The sequence below is a fragment of the Pipistrellus kuhlii genome, unplaced genomic scaffold (assembly GCF_014108245.1).
Source record: "Pipistrellus kuhlii isolate mPipKuh1 unplaced genomic scaffold, mPipKuh1.p scaffold_m20_p_3, whole genome shotgun sequence".
Classification (NCBI taxonomy): domain Eukaryota; kingdom Metazoa; phylum Chordata; class Mammalia; order Chiroptera; family Vespertilionidae; genus Pipistrellus; species Pipistrellus kuhlii.
In genome coordinates, this window is record NW_023425529.1 from 106065256 (window position 1) to 106085793 (window position 20538).

Genomic DNA, 20538 nt, shown 5'->3' on the forward strand with positions numbered 1-20538 from the left:
TCCAATTAAGATATTTTTGCCTTTTTTCGTTAAAATAAATACGTTGCCTACATATCTAAAGAGCATTGATTAGGCTGGTTTTATTACAAGAGGGAATGAGTTTAGAAAAATCTTACCCATCTAGCTCAGCTGGCATGGCTTAGTGGTTGAGCGTGGACCTGTGAACTAGGATGTCATGGTTTGATTCCCAGTCAGGGCACATGCCCGGGTTGCGGGCTTGATCTCTAAGTGTGGGGTGGGATGTGCAGGAGGCAGCTGATCAAGCATACTCTCTCATCATTGATGTCTCTCTGTCTGTCTGTCTGTCTCTCTCCTTCCTTTCTGAAATCAATAAAATAAATGTTTTTATATATATAAAGAGAAAAACATTACCCATCTTTAATTTGGACAGATATGGCATTATTTAAATAACTTTTCCACAGATGACAGGAATGTCACTTCAAACTCCTGATCAGAGAACCTGCTTACAGATGCACGAGCATTCTTTCTGATTTGGAGTCTCTTTTCCTCAGACATGGAAAGAATATGAGCCATAGTCTTAGCGTAGCCTTCTTCACTTTCAGCCAGAAATCCAGTTACTTCCCCTTCATAAGGAATGACAATGTCAAGCTTCGGGCCTCCTGAATTGTGTGCAAGGATAATTGTGCCAGCTGCCATACACTCAACAACTCCTGAGGAAAAAACAAAAGCATGTAGTTTAAGTTTTTGAACATGTTCATATGAACAAGAATGAAAAGAAACCTTAAAAATTTGTATGAAACTTATGAAAAATTTACATATCTGTATGTCTATAAATGTGCTCATTTAACTTTCATGGTACAAAATAAATTAATTTTAAGGTTTTTAATTTTCAAACCTTCACAATAATGCTGCTTTGTTCTTAATTAAAACAGACAAGTAGATGGAAGGATGGTCTATATAAAAGTTATGGTGTGGATAATGAAACAAAGTAGAAAACCAGAGAAAGTTAGCAGGATGGTAGATAATCAATGGTTATGGAAATATAAAATAAGTGAAAAGTTATCAAAAGCAAAATATAACAGTTCAAATTACAGCAGTAGGAGAAAATAAGAAAAAAAAGTAAGCCATCTCAGTGAGTCATACTATTACTGATACTTAAGTTATTGCCTGGATTTCCGGCAAATTTGAAACTACTATGTGCCCAAAAGCAGTGAAACAAATGGAAATTTTGGTTAGTTTCTGTCAAATAATGTAGGTGAGGTTATAAGTTACTCTAGCCAGCATATCTTAACTGTGTTTCTAAAGAGAAGCAAGCCCTTCAGAAAGTGAGTTAGTTGACTGCAGAATCTAGAAGCATAGGAAATTAAATCATTTCTTTTCTAGAAGCACAGGATATTCTAGAAGTGATATTCTAGAAGCACAGGAAAGAAATGAAATCATTTACAACTGTTTCTTCAAAATGGTAAAATCTCTATGAACAGAATTTCCTCTGATCATAGAGATTTGAATTCTTATTTGAAAAATATGGATTATATTATAATATTGCTTTCAAGGCTGGATACCATTCCTCTATACTTTCTCGGAGAGCTCAAATCCAATCAATTTTATTCCTCTCACTCCAAGATTTTCCCTCTTCACGTCATGAATCCTCCTCTTGCTCTTCTTTCATTTCCCTTTCACACATCAACTTCTGAAAAGTATGGTTTGCACTTACTATTTCACTTGCTCACCTACATTCAATGCTCAACTTACCACAATTAAACTCTTGCTTCTCCTTTACTAGTAAACTGCTCTTGACCAGGTCACCAGTCACTTATCTGGCCCAGCATCTGGGAAGCATGGAAATTTGCTGCCCTTCCTCTTCCTCTCCAAACACTCTATCCCCTTGATTTCCATGAAGCTGCATCATACTGGTTTTCTTCCTCCCTCTATTTCTTCTCTTTTGCCCACTTCTGAGCTGTTGCTATTCTCAGCAGTTTATACCACGGGCCTCTACATACTTTCTGAAGGCAATCGTATCCACATCCAAGGGGCCTGCAGTAACTACCTGGACAACAACAATCTGCATTCCCAAATCAGGTCCCTCTCCTGGACTTCAGACTCATATGTATAAATGCTTGTTGGATGCACACATGTACAGTGGAACTTCATTTCTTAAACTTAGTTCATTCCAGAAGGCTGTTCAAGAAATTATTTGTTTGAAAATGGAATCATTTTTTTCTCCATTAGAAATAATGTAAATTGAACTAATCAATTCCAAACCCCCAAATGATTCCCTGTTTCTACTTTTCTTATATGCAGTACCTGTCTAATATACTGTTTAGTTTATAAATAAACACTTTTCTTAAATTTATCAAACCACTCCCTATGAGCCTTAAAGGAATTTTTCATATATCACTTTTAGGTCTGATCAAATAATTGAATCAACACTCCCTCCTCTGGGAACTGACCTTTAGACCATTTCACAACATTCCCTTTGGCTTAGTCTACATTCCACTTGCTAAGACCATTAACCTTCCCTTCTGGACCATCCTAGGATCTGGACCAGCCCAGAGAATTCTCCACTCAGAAAGTCTGTCTAGAGTCCTTGTCCTTTAAAATACTTGACTCCCTGTCCCTGGGTGCTGACGCCATTTTGGTATCCAGATGACCAATACTCATAATCCCACCACTTTGGCCTCATGCATTCCTCCTTTGGGGACCCTAAAATCACTGCCTTCAAAATGCTATCACCAGGTAACTGCTTTTCCTTTATCCAAAACAACAGAATTTTTTCTATCTATTCAGTTACCTGGGATTACTGTTTAGAGAACACATTCACACCTTAGCAATATTAGCACTCTGCACGCCCCCTACTGGGGATTGAGCCTGCAACCCAGGCAGGTGCCAAGACCAGGAATTGAACTAAGGACCTCTTGGGACACTCAATCACTAAGCAACTCCAGCTGGGCATATTAGCACTCTTCTTTATATTTAAAATTGTGCTAATTGGCCCAGTGGTTGAGCATTGACCTATGAACCAGGAGGTCACAGTTCAATTCCCCTGTAAAGGCACACGCCCAGTTGCTTGTGGCTTGATCCCCAGAAGGGGGTGTGCAGAAAGCAGCCAGTCAATGGTTCTCTCTCATCACTGATGTTTCTCTCTCTCTCCCTGTTCCTTCTCTTTAAAATCAGTAAGTGTATTAAAAAAAACCCCAAAACTGTGCTCATCACCAGCAACAAAAGCACCCTCTTCTTTGCTGGTCTGCTGAGATGCTTTTTGTCATGTGTGAAAGGGTTGTCAGGTTCAAAACGGAAGTTTTGGGAGAAAATCGAGACATTTTTTTTCTGTGAACAACTTGGTTGAGAATGGAACTGTTCAAGATGGGAGACGTTTGAGAAATGAAATTTGACTGTACATGTCCTTCAGACATTTGAACTCCACGTGCTAGAACCTGGCTCATTAATGACCTCTCTCTCCTCTTGTATCCCCTAAGTAAAAGGCATCACCATTCACAGTTATCCAAACTTCTCTTTGCCTTTCATTTAATACATCCAACTAATCATCAAATCCTGTTCAATCCTTCTTCAGAATCTCGCTGGCATGTTCACCTACCAGGTTCACAATGCCAACATCTGTCATCCAGGTTGCTGCAGCAGCAACTTCCTGCCTTTCTAGTCTTGTTCTTCCTATTTCTCACCCAACCAATCCATTCTTCATATTGTTGCCACAGTGAACTTTAGGAAACAGAATGCTTTTAAATCCAATACTTAAAATCTTTCTACCTTTTCCCACTGGCTTAATATGGCCATGTGATCTGGCCACAGGCCACTCCTCCATTGTCTTGCTGCTCCTCCATCATGCTCCAGCCATACTGAGCCCTGTTCCTGCATGTGCCTGCTAATGCTCCTTTTGTGATGCCTGCCACCATGTTGTACCTACCCTTCTCCTGCTGGCTCTTTTGCATGGTTAGCTTCTAATTACTGACAGGTCCCAGTTTAAATATCACATTGTTTCCTGGGCCACTGTTCCCTGACCCACAAGTCTGTGATAGGTGTTTCTCTTAGGTTCTTTTATATTCTACACTTGCCTAAGCATAGCACTCAGCACACTGTGCAATTAATGATGACTGTTTAATGATGTCTGTATCACTCACAGAGCTGTGAGCCTCTGAAGTTTAAGAGCAGTTCGTATATGACATCATTCCCATCACCCACCCTGGCACAGTAAATGCTCAATAAACATCTGTGGAAGGAAGCACGGGAAGTCCAACTCCATGCAGAAAGTTTGGAGCAGCAAATTCTTGCTATATGTCTGAGCTTAGTACTATGCTACCAACTAGGGAGAGAAAAGAGTATAAGAGAAATTGTAGCCCTAGCTCAGGAGACTTCTCTTCTGTATTTTCCCATTTTTCCCTAACACCTAGCAGTATGAGGCAAAAGAAGGCACTTGAGACATATCTTAAACCAAATCAGACACAAAACAGTACTTGCTATATACCAAAATGCGTACATAACAGGAGGTCAGAGAGAATAATTAGTTCTGGAATAGATAAGGCTAAATTGAGGAGCAAGTCTGAGGAACAGAATAAACTAGTGAATGTAAAAGAATCAGGGGCAAAGAAAGGGAGTGGATTGATAATTATCAGGGGGAAAGAGGTGTGGGAGTGCAGGAAGAGATTGGACTAAAATCGTACACCTATGGATAGGGGAGAGGGGGTAAGGGCAGAAGGTGGGGTGGGAACTGGGTGGAAGGGAGCTATGGGGGGAAAAAGGAGAAACAATTGTAATAATCTGAGCAATAAAGATTAAATTAAAAAAAAAAAGAAGAGCAAGGAGATTTAAGTTGAACATTTATGATGGAATTTGGCTGAAAGAAAAGGAGGACATTCCCATAATGAGAACAGAATCAATAAAAGAAACAAAGAATTTCTGTGAGATGTCCCCCTAAAGAGAGTGGTTCTCAACTTCTGATGCAAAACAGAATCACCTAAGGAACTTTGCCAAAATACCTAGCCCTGGGCCCCACCCAGAAATTCTGATTTGGTCCTTCAGTGGGATTAGGGTAGGGCCTAGGAATCTGTACCAGTATGTAAATGGGGGTAGGTGGGGAGAGAAAATGTGGTGGTTAAGAGCAGGGGCTATCTGGGTTAGAATGTGGGCTCTACCTCTTACTGTGTGACTGAACTTGGGCATGTTCTAAACTTCTCTGTTTATTTATAAAATAGAAAAGCTTCCAGAGTATTATAATTTTATCAATATACCTCATAGCACCAAACAAGTTAAAGAACAAACTCACCAATCCCGAAATGCTCATTCCACATGGTATGCAGACCAATTGTTCCTTTAGACAAGTAATCCTTTAATTCATCAAATGGAATATTTATTTTAAATTCCACATCTTCTTGAATTCCTAGCTCCTCACAAAGTCTTCTCAGTTGGTTTACCCTAAATTCATCATCTTGGTTACGACAACCTCCAATGAGGACCAGTTTAAGTGAAGGAAGTGACTCAGTCTTCTTCATATTCAACAATTTAGCAAAGGCTCTGATCTGCAAAGGATGATTCTTTTCAGGCCTGAACTGGCCCACAGAAACCAGTAAATGTCCCGGGGCCATCTTTTTCTCCTCTAAGGGAATGTCCAGAAATGTATGCACATCACAAGGCGGATAAACAATGTTAGTGCAATGCCCAACCTTCCACAGTGAGAGAATATGGTTTAATGTCCAAGAAGAATTGACCATGACTATATCACTGCAGGAACCAACAAGTCCATACATAAAAGCAAATAAATAGTAATAGATGAGCTTTACTTTGCTGAGGAAAGGATTCCTGGTAATGAAGGTTGCATTATTAAATCTAGCATTTTGATTCTTCACTACAGAGAGCATGTCAGTGCTGATAGTGGGATAATGAACATAGCTTCCAACTCGGCAACCACCTAAATACTTAAACAGAGGAAGTGTGAAAGCATATCCCATTGAATCTATATAAATATCAGGAACACGCTGCATCAGAGCTTCCCAGCCAAGAAAGATGGACCCTAGACTTTGGCCCAGTAGTGTGAAGTAAGGATAGAGAGAATCTTCCACAAGGTAGCGTTTCCTTAAGAAAACAAACTCCACTGGGTGAATTAATCTGATGTTAAATCTTCTGAAAGCACCATCTAGTATTTGTTGACCGCTGACATTAACATCACCAGTATAAACAACATATTCTGCTGCAGGATACCTAAAATAGAATACAATAGTTAAGAATTTCATTAATTTAGATTAAAATCAAGCAAAAAGTTACAGGTTTTTTTTCTCACAATCAAAAGAATTTATTTTCAGACTAAAAGAATGTTTTTCACTCATTGCATTGTACTACTGACCTCATTTTTTTCCTGCCCTATAATTAAAATGTTAGTCCTTCAAATGAGACTTCTAGTTCTTTCCTATCTCCTCCACTAAGAATTTCCTAAAGAGCAGACAAAACAAAAACTGATTTATAAATGAGACTTTTTCTTTTTCAAGAAATATTAAAAATTTTATTTTGACAACTTGTTCAATATAAAAATGGTAGTGAAATATTGATAAAATAAATAAGTTAAATTTCACTAGAGATATTTGTAGATAGAATGGTAAATGCTAAAGCACTTCTCAGTGATGAGAAATGAAAAAGACTATAAAAACTAGATCTTGTGCTTGCATTACAATTAGATATATAATTATAAAGAAAATATGTAAAAGTATATAATCTTACCACTTTCAATGCTTTGGTCTCTGATTATATTTGTAATTATTCTGTAAGTCATAAAAACATATAGCATGAACTACTCGATTTTGGGAATTCAATGATGAAAGTCTTTACCCTCAAGGAACTCATCCCAGTGGAGAAAAGATATACAATATAAACCACAAAAATGAGTGATAGGTATTGATAAAGACAGCCATAGTACGGTATGTATGCTGTGGAAGTCTAAAGGAAGAGCATTGAACTGCTCCTCTCTATGCCCCTCCCAGCATCCAGAATGACCCTTTTAAAATGTAAAAAGGAATGTCATTTCTGATGGCTTAAAGATGGCCAGAAAGTCTTGCACATTTTTCGGTAAAGAGGAAGGATCTTTACCTTGGAATAACATTGGGCTCTGTGACTGCTTTTACCAAAAAAATATGGCAAAAGTGACACTTTTAGTTTCTGGACCTAGGCTATATAGCTTCTATTTCACTCTAGGAGAGTCAGCAGTCATACAAAAAGTCCAATTATCTTGAGACCACCATGCTGTGTGCAAGCCCAAGGTTGTCACACAGAAAGGCTGTCAGGTGACAGAGATGCCTGACAGACCCCAGCTGTGCTGTCATCTCAGCTCAGAAAACAGATGAGAGTGAAAGCGTCTGGGTGACTCCAGCCTCAGCTGCCATTTCACTGTAACATATGAGTATGAGGGATTCTAAATAGGTCCCATCGAACCCCCAAACTATGACAAATAATAAATTTTGTTTTAAGCCATTAAACGTAAAGGTAGTTTGTTATGTAACAATAGATAATCAGAATATCATCTTTCTGCTTAAAATTCTGGATGAAAACAAGGTTCTATGGAAAGTAACCTCACAGGTCGATCTGATTATAACTGGACAGTGTAGTCAGTCATGCTCCAGGCACATAAATTCTTTACTAAAAGACTTATCTTTGCCTTAAGTAAGCCTTGTCCATTGTTTCTGTGCATCTAGGCCAATGTCTGCTTTCAGATCCTTCCTTTTAAAACAGGGGTGGGGCTTGGCCAGTGTGGCTCAGTGTGGTTGAGCTTCAACCTGTGAACTGGGAAATCATGGCTCAATTCCCGGTCTGCAGTGAGCACAGGGGTGGGTCTAGGCCCATCTTCTGTGCCACTGCCTGGCTCCTCCTGCCATGGACCCCAGTCCCCTCTCTAGCGGCAGCCCTGTTCCTGCTGCTGCCACTCCCATGCGCTGATGGCGCCAACCCCACTCACACCTGCTGATGGCATGGAGTGCTTGGGGCCGGTGCCAGCAGCAGGTGTAAGCGGGGCTGGTGTCATCAGTAGGTGCAAGCAGTGGCTGCTGCCCCGATTGCCCCTCAGGAGCAGGAGTAGGTGAAGAAGTGGGACCAGCACTGGCAGCAGGTATGAGCACCAGGTGGGACTGTGGCACACAGGAGTAAAGAATTTTCAGTAACCACCAGAGGCTTGTCCTGATGACAGTGACCAGCACCCTGCCTTAGTCTGGCGCCCTTGCTCACCTGCTCCACCATCCTCCTGTGGCCAACGCCCGCCATGTTCAGCACACACGCCCTGGTGGTCAGCGCACATCATAGTGACCGGTTGTTCCACTGTTCAGTCTACAATGAGTGGCCAGATTATTATGATCTCTGAACACATAATAATCTGGCCACTCAGTGTACTTACTTCTCGAGTACCTCATTTATCTGTTATCAAAGATATTATAAATAGTGCATCTGATCAGTTTTCCCCTTTGCACTGGCTGATAGAAAGCTCAGGGCAAATAGGTGGTTGACCTCCAGCAAAAGTCTAGAATACTTTTGGTATCCATTTGAGATACAAATACACTGAGTGGCCAGATTATTATGTGTTTAAAGATCATAATAATCTGGCCACTCAGTGTATTTGCATATTAGCTTTTTATTATATCTATACTGATAAAAGGGTAATATATTAATTAGACTGGACATCTTCTGGGCAACCTTCCGTACGTCTTTCCAGACAAAGCCATAGTGGTGGGACCGAGGCAGAGGCAGTTAGGGTAATCAGGCTGGCAGGGGAGGGCAGTTAGGCAATCAGGCTGGAAGGGGAGGGCAGTTAGGGCGATCAGGCCGGCAGGCAGGTGAGTGGGTAGGAGCCAGCAGTCCCAGATTGTGAGAGGGATGTCCCTGTGGGATTGGGCCTACACTGCCAGTTGGATATCCCCTAAGGGGACCCGTATTGGAGAAGGTGCAGGCTGGGCTAAGGGACCCTCTCCCCCTGTGCATGAATTTTGTGCACCAGGCTTCTAGTAAGATAATGAACGCACAGTGACCGAAACGGTGAATGACCAGAGATGAGAAGGACCATGGCCCTAAGACCTGGCCAGCCCTTCTCCCCATTAGGGACCCCCACTCTGCAAACTGCCTGTGGCCCCTTGCCCCTGTTTCCCAGCTGGGATCCCCAACTCCAATCGGGGACATAGCTGGCCTGCAAACCGCCCATGGCCCCTCACACCTGCTGGCCCCACCCCCTAGTAGGTGCCCCTACCCTGATTGGGGGTGTAGCTGGCCTGCAAACCACCTGTGGCCCCTCACCTCTGCCTCTCAGTGGGGACCCCCACTCTGATCCGGGGCCCCCACCAGGGCAGACCAGCTGGCCCCCACCCATACACTAGGCCTCTATCCTATAAAAGGGTCATATGCAAATTGACCCTATGGGTGGAACGACCAGAATGACTGCTCGACCAGTCATTATGAGGTGCACTGACCACCTTTGGATCCCTTTCCTTGGCCAGCAGGCTCCAACTGCCTAACGGTGAACGGGGAACGGGGGGTGGGTGGCGGGGGGGGGGGGGGGGTGTCAGCTGAGGGCAGCTGGCAAAGATGGCCCGATTGCAGGCCAGGCCTAGGGACCATACCCAGGCCAGGCCTAGGGTCTCTAGTATATATAGATATATATATAGCAGGGGTGAGGAACGTCTGGCCTAAGGGCTGTATAAGGCCTGCAAAATCATTTAGTTTGGCCCTACCAAGGCATAAGGGGTCAGTTAAACATAGCAGGATAAGTTGATAATTTTGTATGGCCTGTGAATGATGTTATAAATATCCAAATGGTCTGTGGCAGAAAAAAGGTTCTCCACTCATTCTAAAGGGTAATCACCTCAAGAGAGCATACAATCTTGCTAACTACCCTGTATCTCCTTTTCTCCAACCTTCATATAATTTTTCTTAAGGTCCCCCTTAATTCCAAATGCATAAAAGAAACTGCAAACTGTCATTTCTTGGAAGCATTTGAAATCTTAACTCCCATCATATGTTAACAGTTTGGATGAAATAAACTCATAAAGATTCTCTAACGTTTTAGACATTTCTAACATTGACAATCCTAACCTGGTTCTTCATGGCACTTAGAATAAAATCTAATCTCCTTATCCTGTTCACTCAAGCCCTGTTTTCTGGGTCCTATGTCCCTCTGAACCCTCATCATCTACTTTCTCCCTTGCCAACCAGGGTTCAGCCAAACTGACAATCCTTTCTTTGAACAAGCCAAGCTCCTTCAGTCTTAGGGACTTGCAGTAGTTGTTCCCTTTGTTTTGAATTCTCGTTTTCTCATCTTCACTGTCTTTTCATAAGGCAGGCAGTGTAGCAAGTGGTTTAGAACAGGGAGTTCTAGTAACTCAGTTTCCTTGTCTATCAAATGAGAATAAGAGTAACAACCTCACAAGATTGTTAGTATTGAGTGAGCTAACATAAATAAAATGCTATTCAAACAATGCCTGGCACATAGGAAAAGCTCAGTAAATGTTAGTACTTTTGTCATTCAAAAGTATCTCCTTAAAGAACTTCCCTAATTGCTCAATCTAAGGTATCAAGTCACACTCATATTATCCTATTTTACTCCTTACCATTTGATATTTTTTTCTTTTTTTAAAAATATATTTTATTGATATTTTTACAGAGAGGAAGGGAGAGAGATAGAGAGATAGAAATGTCGATGAGAGAGAAACATCGATCAGCTGCCTCCTGCACACCCCCTACCGGGGATGTGCCCGCAACCAATGTACATGCCCTTGACCGGGATCGAACCTGGCACCCTTCAGTCCGCAGACTGACGCTCCACCACTGAGCCAAACTGGCTTCGGTGATATTTTTCTTCTTTGTTATCTTCTTTCAACTAAAATCTAAGGTCTGCAAGAGGGACTTGATCTATCTTGTTCACCACTTACTCTCAACTTTTTTACAGTGCTTGAAAGAGAGTAGGTCCCCAATAAATATTGCTAGATTAAATGAAAAGTATACTGTGCCTTATGCTGAGTCAGGAAAGATTTGTAGAAATTAACTGAAGATAAAAAGATTATTTCAGAAAAAATGGGAACACTATATGAAAAGATAAGGAATCTAGAGAAAGCACGATGTTCAGTATGCTGGAACAAAGTATATGTGAAAGCAGAGAGGAATGAGAAACAAAACTGGCAAGAGCAAGATGAAAAAGTATCTTCTGTGTCATACTAATCATCCTACCTAATAAAAGAGTAATATGCAAATTAACCATCACTCGCTACACTAACCAGCCACGCCCACCAGCCAATCTGAGTAAGTATGCAAATAAACCCAACCAAGATGGCTACAGCCGCAGAGAGCAAGAGGAGGCTTGGGTTTCCCAGGCAACAGAGGAAGCCAAGCTTTCCGCCTGTTCTTGCCCCCGTAAGACTCTACTCAAGGCTATAAAGTTTCAATTATAGAAGGTAAAAAAAATCCAAACGGAAATGGCTGCCACCTTGGAGCCAGCAGAAGGCTTGGCTCTGCTCCAGGCTACAAATTTTCAATTGTAGAAGTTAAATAAATTCCAGATACCAGGGCCTCCACTTGGGTTGCGAGAGGGCAGGCTGGCCTGAAAACCACCACAGGCCCCTTGCTCAGCCTGCCCCACACACCAAGGGAACCCCCACCCTGATCCGAGACACCTTTCAGGGTAAACCAGCTGACTCCCACCCAGGCACCAGGCCTCTCTCCTCTCTAATAAAAGAGCAATATGCAGATTGACCATCACTCCAACACATAATAGCTGCCCCCATGTGGTCAAAGATGGTTGCCCCCATGTGAACACAAAATGGCCAGTAGGGGAGGGCAGTTGGGAGGCACCAGGTCTACAAGGAAGGGCAGTTGGAGGCAATCAAATCTGCAGGGGAGTGCAGTTAAGGGTGACCAGGCCAGCAGAGGAGGGAAGTTGGGGGCAAACAGGCTGACAGGGGAGCAGTTAGGCATCCATCAGGCTGGCAGGCAGAAGTGGTTAGGGGTGATCAGGCCGGCAGACAGAAGCGGTTAGGGGCAATCAGGCAGAGGCAGGTGAGCAGTTGGGAGCCAGCAGTCCTGGATTGTGAGAGGGATGTCCAACTGCCTAAATGGGTGGTCGGACATCCCTCAAGTGGTCCCAGATTGGAGAGTGCACAAGCTGGGCTGAGGATACTCCCCTCTGTGCACTGGGCCTCTAGGAAATATATACTAGTACATGACTATAAATGTAAATGTAAATAAATAAATAAATAATAAATAAATACTTTGGAAGTGTGGTGGGGAAAAAAAGCCTAAAACATTAAATGACGTATAATACCATATTCTAACATGGTAACTTATGTAAGACTAGGCAACTGACAATGATAGCAGAATTAGAAGCAAACAGATGCTTCATTAAGATTATTTTGGGTATGTCACCATTGACTAAAAGTGCACCACATTACTTTGTTTATTATTTAATCTCTTCTCCACATACTCTGCCAAGATGAGAAGTTTTAAATTATGCCATAAAAGTGGAGATACTTTCCATTTTTTAAAAAGATATATATTTTTATTGATTTTTCTATAGAGAGGAAGAAAGAGGGATAGAAAGTTAGAAACATTGATGAGAGAATTATCGATCGGCTGCCTCCTGCAAACCCCTTACAGGGGATGTGCCCGCAACCAAAGTACATTCCCTTGACCAGAATCGAACCTGGGACCCTTCAGTCCGCAGGCCAACGCTCTATCCACTGAGCCAAACTGGTTTCAGTTATACTTTCTATTTTTTTTTATTTTTACTTACTTACTTACTTATTTATTTATTTATTTATTTTATCACAGCAACTAAATTCAATAGGATCTTATTAAGCAGATTGGCATATGAGAGAACTACCGGTATTTCTTTGTTGAAAAATAGTTTAAAAATGAATTCCTGGCTATAATAAGGTATTAGATAGATGATTTAAAAAAAAAAATGCTAATATAGCAAATTAGCTAAGAAAGATGCATACCTACTTTTTCTGCAGGGCCCTTAATGCACACCATAAAACTCTTTCTCCTCCTCCACCAGCATTGCAGTATGGATGAAAAAATGCAATCACCATTTGATCTTTCCCTTTTTTGCCGGTTGATGCTGAGTTTTTCTTTTTTCGTAGCAGCACTCTGATTATCCAAAGGATAAAGATCAAACATAAACATACAGCTCCACATACAATTAGCCCAGGGAAGAATAATGAATAAAAAAACCTGAAACAAGAGGGAAAAGGTGAAAATTGATATAATGCCCATTAAACAAAAATCTGACTACAAAGTAAAGTCTACTTTCATACATCTACTTTATATATTAGTAGAAGAGAGATGTTTTTGTAGCTTGTGAGTCTGCTAATGAAATACTCAATGATTAAAATTCCATTGCTACAAAATATCGTTACAAAAGTATAAAAGTCCCTTTTAATTCTAGTTTCCATAGTAATGTTAGCAATTTAATATTTCTTTTTAATTAGTAGTAAAAATCAATATTGAGCCATCTTTCTCCTAATTCAATATATCGTTAAAGCAGCAGTCGCCAACCGGTGGTCCATGAACCACTGGTGGCCCATGAGTTCCGAATGGTTGGCAACTTTCCGACCTCATGGATTAAAACGGATTGAATTATTAATCTCAACAAAACATTAGTAATAGCATCTGCCCCTTGAAATGATATGTAACCCCCCAAATGTGTTTTCTCTCTCTCTCTCTTTTAAGTAAAGTTTTATTTTTATTTATTTATTTTTTAAAATATATTTTATTGATTTTGTTTTACAGAGAAGAAGGGAGAGGGATAGAGAGTTAGAAAGATCGATGAGAGAGAAACATCGATCAGCTGCCTCCTGCATACTTCCTACTGGGGATGTGCCCCCAACCAAGGTGCATGCCTTTGACTGGAATCGAACCTGGGACCTTTCAGTCTGTAGCCTCTCTTCCTCTCTCTTTACAAATCAGTAAACTAGTCTGAGAGAGAGAGAGAGAGAGAGAGAGAGAGAGAGAGGGAGAGAGAGAGAGAGAGAGAGAGGGGGGGGAGGAGGAGGAGGAGAGGGAGGAGGAGAGGGAGGAGAAAAAGCAGCAGCAAGCAGCAGCAGCTGCTCTGTTTCACATCTCATCAAGGCAGCAGCGGGGGCCCTGCTCTCCAAGTCTCACAATGCCACCCAAGAACAACAAGAAGAAGAAAGATGCTGGAGTGTGGGCCAAAAAAGATCAAGACCCAGTGAACAAGTCCGGGGGTAAGACAAAAAGAAGTGGTCCAAAGGGCAAAGTTCTGGACAAGCTCAAGAACCTACTCTTATTTGACAAAGCATGTTACGTCAAACTATAAGGAAGTTCCCAATTATAAGCTATAATCCTCGCTATTATCTCTGAGAGACTGAAGATCCATCGTTCCTTAGCCAGGACAGTCCTTCAGGAGCTCCTTAGTAAAGGACTTATTAAATTAGTTTTAAAGCACAGAGCTTTTACTTTACACCAGACACCAAAGATGAATGAAATATTAGGTCTAGTAATAATTAATGTCGTTCTCTAATACTTTTTTAAATCGAATTTATTTAAACAATACAACAAAATTTAATCAACAATATAGTTGCCATTGTTTTCTACTACTTGTGCCCAACGCTCAGGAAGCATTTTAATCCCTCTGTTGTAAAATTCTCGTGATTTTGATGCAAAAAATTCGGTCAATGCATTTTTGAGGCATTCTTCATTATTAAATTTTTTTCCAAGAAGAAAGTTTTGCAAAGAACGAAACAAATGGTAATCGGAAGGGGCAATATCAGGAGAATATGCAGGTTGAGGGAGAACTTCCCATTTCAACTGGCGCAGTTTTTCAGCAGTGATTCTTGCAGTATGCGGTTGTGCATTATCGTGGTGAAGAATTACGCCCTTCTGATTAATCAGCGCGGGTTCTTTTTCTCTTAAAGTTTGGGCTAACCTTTCCAATTGGGCACTATACACTGCACTTGTAATGATTTGGTTAGATGATAAAAGTTCATAATGAAGAATTCCTTTAAAATTCCACCAAACACACAACATCACTTTTTTCGCATGCAAGTCAGGTTTTGGCATGGGCTGAGGAGTCTTATTTTTGTCCAACCACTGAGGCCGCCTTTTCAAATTAACATACAGCACTCATTTTTCATCTCCGGTAACAATTTGCTCTAAAAACGGCAAACCGTTTTGACGAGAGAGGAGCGAACTGCAAACTGTGACTCTGTGATTATGGTTGTTGTCGGTCAACTCATGAGGAACCCATTTTCCAAACTTTTGGACTTTGCCAAGTGCACGTAATTGATTGGAAATTGTTTTTTGTGAACAATTTAAAGTTGTCGCAAGCTCTTGTTGGGTAATTTGAGGATTTTGCACCAAAGAGCTTGAAGAGCTTCTTGATCAAAATTGGACACACGGCCTCGACCACTCTTGTCATCTAACGAAAAATTTCCCTCGCGAAATTTCTCAAACCAACGCTGGCATTTTCTGGCGCTAACTGCATCTTGACCAAGAGCACTACAGATGTTTTTTGCAGCCTCACTTGCTTTTCTTCCTAATTGGAACTCGTAAAGCATGCAGTGCCGAATATGCTCTTCATCCGCCATCTTCTTAGCCCTAGTTTTGCAACAAAAAACAAACCAAACACAAACTTTTTCAAGCAAAACTTGTTAATTGCACTTCACACGTTCTGTAGATACCACGTGTTTGAAAGTTATGTCAATACAAGTGAATGCCAAGCAAGATTTTAAACGACTGTTTAAAAACGACATTAATTATTACTAGACAAAGTCCAGGAAGCTCAGAGTCTTAAACAAAAGGAACCCAAAGAGGCCCACATCAAGACACATCATAATTAAAATGCCAAGGGTAAAAGACAGAGAGAATTTTAAAAGCAGCAAGAGAAAAGCAGTTAGTTATTTAAAAGGGATTACCCATAGGACTGTCAGCTGATTTCTCAAGAGAAACTTTGCATCTCAGAAGGAAGTGTCAGGAAATATTCAAAGTGATGAATAGCAAGGACCTACGACTAAGATTACTCTACCCATTTAGAATTGAGGGTAAGATAAAGAGTTTCACAGAAAGAAAAAGCTAAAGGAGTTCATCACTACCAAGCCAGTATTACATGAAATGTTGAAGGATACTTCCCCCCCCACTTTTTTACTTTTTCGTTAATCCTCACCCGAGGATATTTTTCCATTGATTTTTAGGGAGAGTGGAGAGAGAGGAAAGTCAGAGAAAAACATCAATGTGAGAGAAACATGTATCAACTGGTTGCCTCATACATGAGCCCTGATGAGGGCCGGGGCTGGGGAGGAGCCTGCAACCAAGGTAAGTGCCCTCGAATGGAATAGAACCTGGGACCCTGCAGTCTGCAGGCTGATGCTCTATCCACTGAGCCAAACCAGCTATGGCGGCTTCTCCTCCTTCCTCCTTCCTCCTTCCTCCTTCCTCCTTCCTCCCAACCCTCCTCCCTCCTCCCTCCCTCCTCCCTCCTCCCCCTCCCCTCCCCCTCCCCCTCCTTCTTCTTCTTCTTCTTCTTCTTCTTCTTCTTCTTCTTCTTCTTCTTCTTCTTCTTCTTCTTCTTCTTCCCCTCCTCTCTCTCTCTCTCTCTCTCTATTTTAATTGATTTTAGAGAAGAAGGGCGAGAGATAGAGACATAGAAACATCAATGATGAGAAAGAATCATTGACTGCTTGCCTCCTGCATGCCCACAGTGGAGACTGAGCCAACCACCAGGCATGTGCCCTGACCAGGAATTGAATTGTGATATCCTGATTAATGCTTTTCCACTGAGCCATGCAGGTAGGCTTGAACAGTACTCTTTAAGAAGAGGAAGAAAAACTCGGGGGGGGGGGGGGGGGCAATGGTAAGATATGTACACAGATAATAATTTAATTAAGAAAAAAAAGAAGAGGAAGAAGAAAAATATGAACAATAAAATGCAATAAAAACATTTCTATCAATAACTGAATCTAAAATAAAAAGAAATGAATAAGAAATCTAATGAACAAAATAAAATGGTGAATAAAATAGAATTAGAGGCATGGAAACATGGAAAAACTGAAGAATCTCTGAGGGAAGTAGGCAGGGCAGGTAGGAAGAGACACAGACAGTAGGGTGGTCAAAGCCTGGGGCATTGGAGGGTAGGGAGCATCTATAATGCACTCAACAATAAAGATTTAAGGTAATAAAAAGTAATAAAAAAGAGTGAACACTGAGTACAGAAAACAAAGCCAACCAGATGGAGGAAAGAGTTTGTGATATCCAAGATAGGAATCTAAAAATAGCAGAGAGGGAAAAAGTGAGAGACCTGAGTATAAAGAAAAATGGAAGAGTTCTATAAGAACTGATTCCATCAGAAAAAGCAATATTATAATTATAGGCCTTGTGGAAGAGAAAGAGAGGGAGCAGGGAATGGAGATTCTATTCCAACAAATAGTAGATGAGAACTTTCCAAACCTATGGAAAGAACTAGATCCTTAAATCCAAGAAGCAAAGAGAACACCTAGTTACCTCAATCCAAAGAGGCTGTCTCCAAGGAACTTGGTCTAAGACTGTCAAAAATTAAGGATAAGGAAAAAATTCTCAAAGCAGCCAGGGAAAAGGAAATGATATACAAAGGAAAACCCATCAGAATTTCATTTGGCTTCTCAGCAGAAACTCTACAAGACAGAAGAGAGTGGAACCAAATATTCAAACATCTGAAAGTTCGAAATTACCAGCTAAAATAATATATCCAGCAATATTATCCTTAAAATGGAAAGAAGAAATGGGACTTCCCCAGACATACAGAACTTGAGATATTTTATCACCAGAAAACCCCCATTGCAGTAAATATTCAAGGGAGTTATTCTACGTGAAACAAAGGACATAAAGACACAACACTATGAATAAATTATCAAAAAACTTACAGTTTAAACAGGGATAGTTTGTGACAACAAAAATATAAAAGAGAAGGGGGTAAAAGTCTAAACTGGCAAAGGAGGATGAAGATCAGATACACTCAAAAGAAAAAAAAACTGCTGAAATCAGTTTGGCTCAGTGGATAGAGCGTCAGCCTAGGGACTGAAAGGTCCCAGGTTTGATTCTGGTCAAGGGCATGTACATTGGTTGTGGGCACATTTCCTGTGGGGGTGTGTAGGAGGCGGCTGATGGATGTTTCTCTCTCATCCATGTTTCTAGCTCTCTATCTCTCTCCCTTCCTCTCTGTAAAAAATCAATAAAATATATTAAAAAAAGAACAACTGTAAACCTACTTTTGCCACACCCTGAATGTAGGTGTTAAAAGAATTGGTTGGGTAAAATAGACTAGGTCTCTCTGTTTTATTAGTTTACGTAAGGCGAGAAAATAAAATACAGTACTATATCAACAACAAATGTGGGGGGGGAAAGTCTAGTTTTTTTCACCCAAATGGTTTATAGTCTTTGTTTTGGATGGTAGCATTCTTGGCAGATTTTCATTTTTGCTATTTCCTAAATTTTCTATAAGAAACAGTTTATCATGTAATAAAGATAAATGCAATAATATTTTGTAGAACCATTCTTACGTTAACCAGAAATGAAAATCAATGGACGACCAAGAAGCAAGGGGCTCCCTGTAGCCGGTTGCTCCGTGGACAGAGCGCGGGCCCAGTTCTGAGGGTCCCCGGTGGGTTCCGTCAGGGGCACAGGCCCGGGCGGCGGCGGGCTCAGCACCGGTGCGGCGCGAGCAGGAGGCAGAAGCTCAATGATTCCCTCTCACTGTTGATGTTCTATCCCTTTCCCTCTCCATTCCTCTCCGAAGTCAACACAAACATATTTAAAAATAAAGGAGCAAGAGATTTAACATAAACTTCGTATTAAAATGACACACTAACAACAGTTTTGGTGAGTGAAAGAGGAGGACGAAGGCGTGAGAAATAAGATCCAATTAGCCGAAACCGGTTTGGCTCAGTGGATAGAGCCTCGGCCTGAGAAATGGAGGGTCCTGGGTTCGATTCCGGTCAAGGGCATGTACCTTGGTTGCAGGCACATCCCCAGGGGGGGGGGGGGGGGTGGGTGCAAGAGGCGGCTGGTCTCTCATCCGTGTTTCTCTCTATCCCTCTCTTTTCCTCTCTGTAAAAAATCAATAAAATATATTTTTTTTAAAAAGAAATCAGATCCAATTTTTCTTTATAAAAAAGACATCGACAAGACAGACTGGAAAAATGATTCGTGGCTTAATAATAAAGGAAAATGAGGCACAAATGTGAATAATTTGACAGATTAATTGGGAGTGCAAACAAGAGACACAAGAAGCTGAAACGGGGAGGGTAAGGACCCCTCAGTCAGCAGAGCGGCGGGGATAAGCTGAAATGCTTTGCACGGGTCTTTTTTAACCCAGTCGGCTTCAGTCTACGGAGAAGACCCCGAAGTGGAAGAGCCGCTCACGGGACTTAAGAAAATAGCGTAGATTCGTGACAAAGAAAGCCCTTCCCTGCAAACTCCAGGTGCCTGGGCGGACACCACCACCGCGACACAGAAACCTGCGAGCCCGCGCAGACCCCTCACCTCAGTAACTCGCACCACCACCAGCCCCTCTCGGCGGCCGCCATCTTCAGTAGACCCGGCCCTCAGGAAGCACTCCGCTATTGTTCTTCTCTATTGGCTACTGAGGTGTTCCTCCGCCTCCACGGGGCTGGATGTGCGTTTCTATTGGTTGGTGGTGGCGGCTTCCCACGGCCGTGAAGCCAATAGCGCTTCCCGGGGCGGAGTCAAGTGCTCTGCCTGTGGAACACGGGTCCTGCGCTCATGGGCGGAGCTGTGGCGGGGGGCGGGCCTGGAGGGCGTGGCCTGTGATGGACAGGCTGCTGCCCCGCCCAGGGCCCCTCCCTCCCCGGGTGTCCGGGCTCCCGTCCCGGAGCCTGTCACCCGTTGGAGATAAACGGGACGCTCTGGCGCGTCTCGGATCGATTTTCTCGGTGCGGAGTCCACTCCCGAGTGAGGCTCAGACGCGGGGCTGCAGAGCGGACCTCACGCGGGCGCCTGCACCCCTCACCGCCGCCGCCGCGGTGGGCGATCCTGAGGTCTCCGTCTCCGGCGAGGGTCTGCGCGGCTCGCCCGCCCTCCCTGCCTCCCCTGCACGTGTGGAGCTGAAGACTGGACCGAAGCGCACCAGCCTGAGGTAGCGGAGACCGGGAGGCCCCTGCAGGGGCTCGACCCATGTCTCTGAGGCGTCGGCAGGCCGGCCTCCGGGGCGGAGGGTGAGGGTCCGAGACCCACCTTCCCCTCCCGCTTTCACGCCCGCGTCCCCGAGGGCCGGGGGTGCGGCGACACGCGACTCTGAAATAGGCGGCGGGGTGAGGGCAGCCGATCCCCTCGTCCGAGATGCTGGCTTCGGTTCCCGGACACCGCCTCCTGTGAGAGCCGAACCGCAGAGATGCCATCCACACCCGGCTCCCCGGGTTTTAACTCCGCGCTTCTTTTCCACGCACTAGGTGACCTCTGGGCTCCGGGCCGGATCGCAGAAGAAATAGGATTCTCCGGGACAAGATGCCTGGACAGGAGAGACAGGTTACAGCCAGAGAAGGGGCCGGCAGGAGAGTAAGTTTGCCGCCCCTGCGCGGTGTGGGTGCGCCTCACCCCGTG

General features: G+C 42.8%; 2 protein-coding genes across 2 annotated transcripts in view; one reads left to right on the forward strand and one right to left on the reverse strand.

Annotated features, from left to right (window-relative positions):
• Positions 1-364: 364 nt before the first annotated feature.
• Positions 365-19607, reverse strand: ALG11 (ALG11 alpha-1,2-mannosyltransferase). Its single transcript, XM_036456505.2, has 4 exons — positions 19462-19607; positions 12931-13161; positions 5240-6171; positions 365-671 (listed from the first exon to the last, which is right to left on the reverse strand). Exons 1-4 carry the CDS (start codon positions 19503-19505, stop codon positions 400-402), a joined length of 1479 nt encoding a protein of 492 aa, XP_036312398.1. The 5' UTR covers positions 19506-19607; the 3' UTR covers positions 365-399.
• Positions 19608-19710: 103 nt separating this feature from the next.
• ATP7B (ATPase copper transporting beta) overlaps positions 19711-20538 on the forward strand; it is a 95551-nt gene continuing 94723 nt past the window's right edge. The window contains exons 1-2 of the mRNA XM_036456598.2: positions 19711-20074; positions 20388-20493. Of these exons, the coding sequence (XP_036312491.1) occupies positions 20443-20493 (51 nt within the window). The 5' untranslated portion in view covers positions 19711-20074; positions 20388-20442. The remainder of the gene's footprint in view (positions 20075-20387; positions 20494-20538) is intronic.

Coding starts and splice junctions, on each gene's coding strand:
- ALG11 (XM_036456505.2), bottom strand. CDS start 19,505: ATGGCGGCCGCCGAGAGGGGCTGGTGGTGGTGCGAGTTACTGAG. Junction 13,162..19,461: donor TGGTGGTGCGAGTTACTGAG/GTGAGGGGTCTG, acceptor CTCTTGTTTCAG/GTTTTTTTATTCATTATTCT. Junction 6,172..12,930: donor TTAAGGGCCCTGCAGAAAAA/GTAGGTATGCAT, acceptor ATTCTATTTTAG/GTATCCTGCAGCAGAATATG.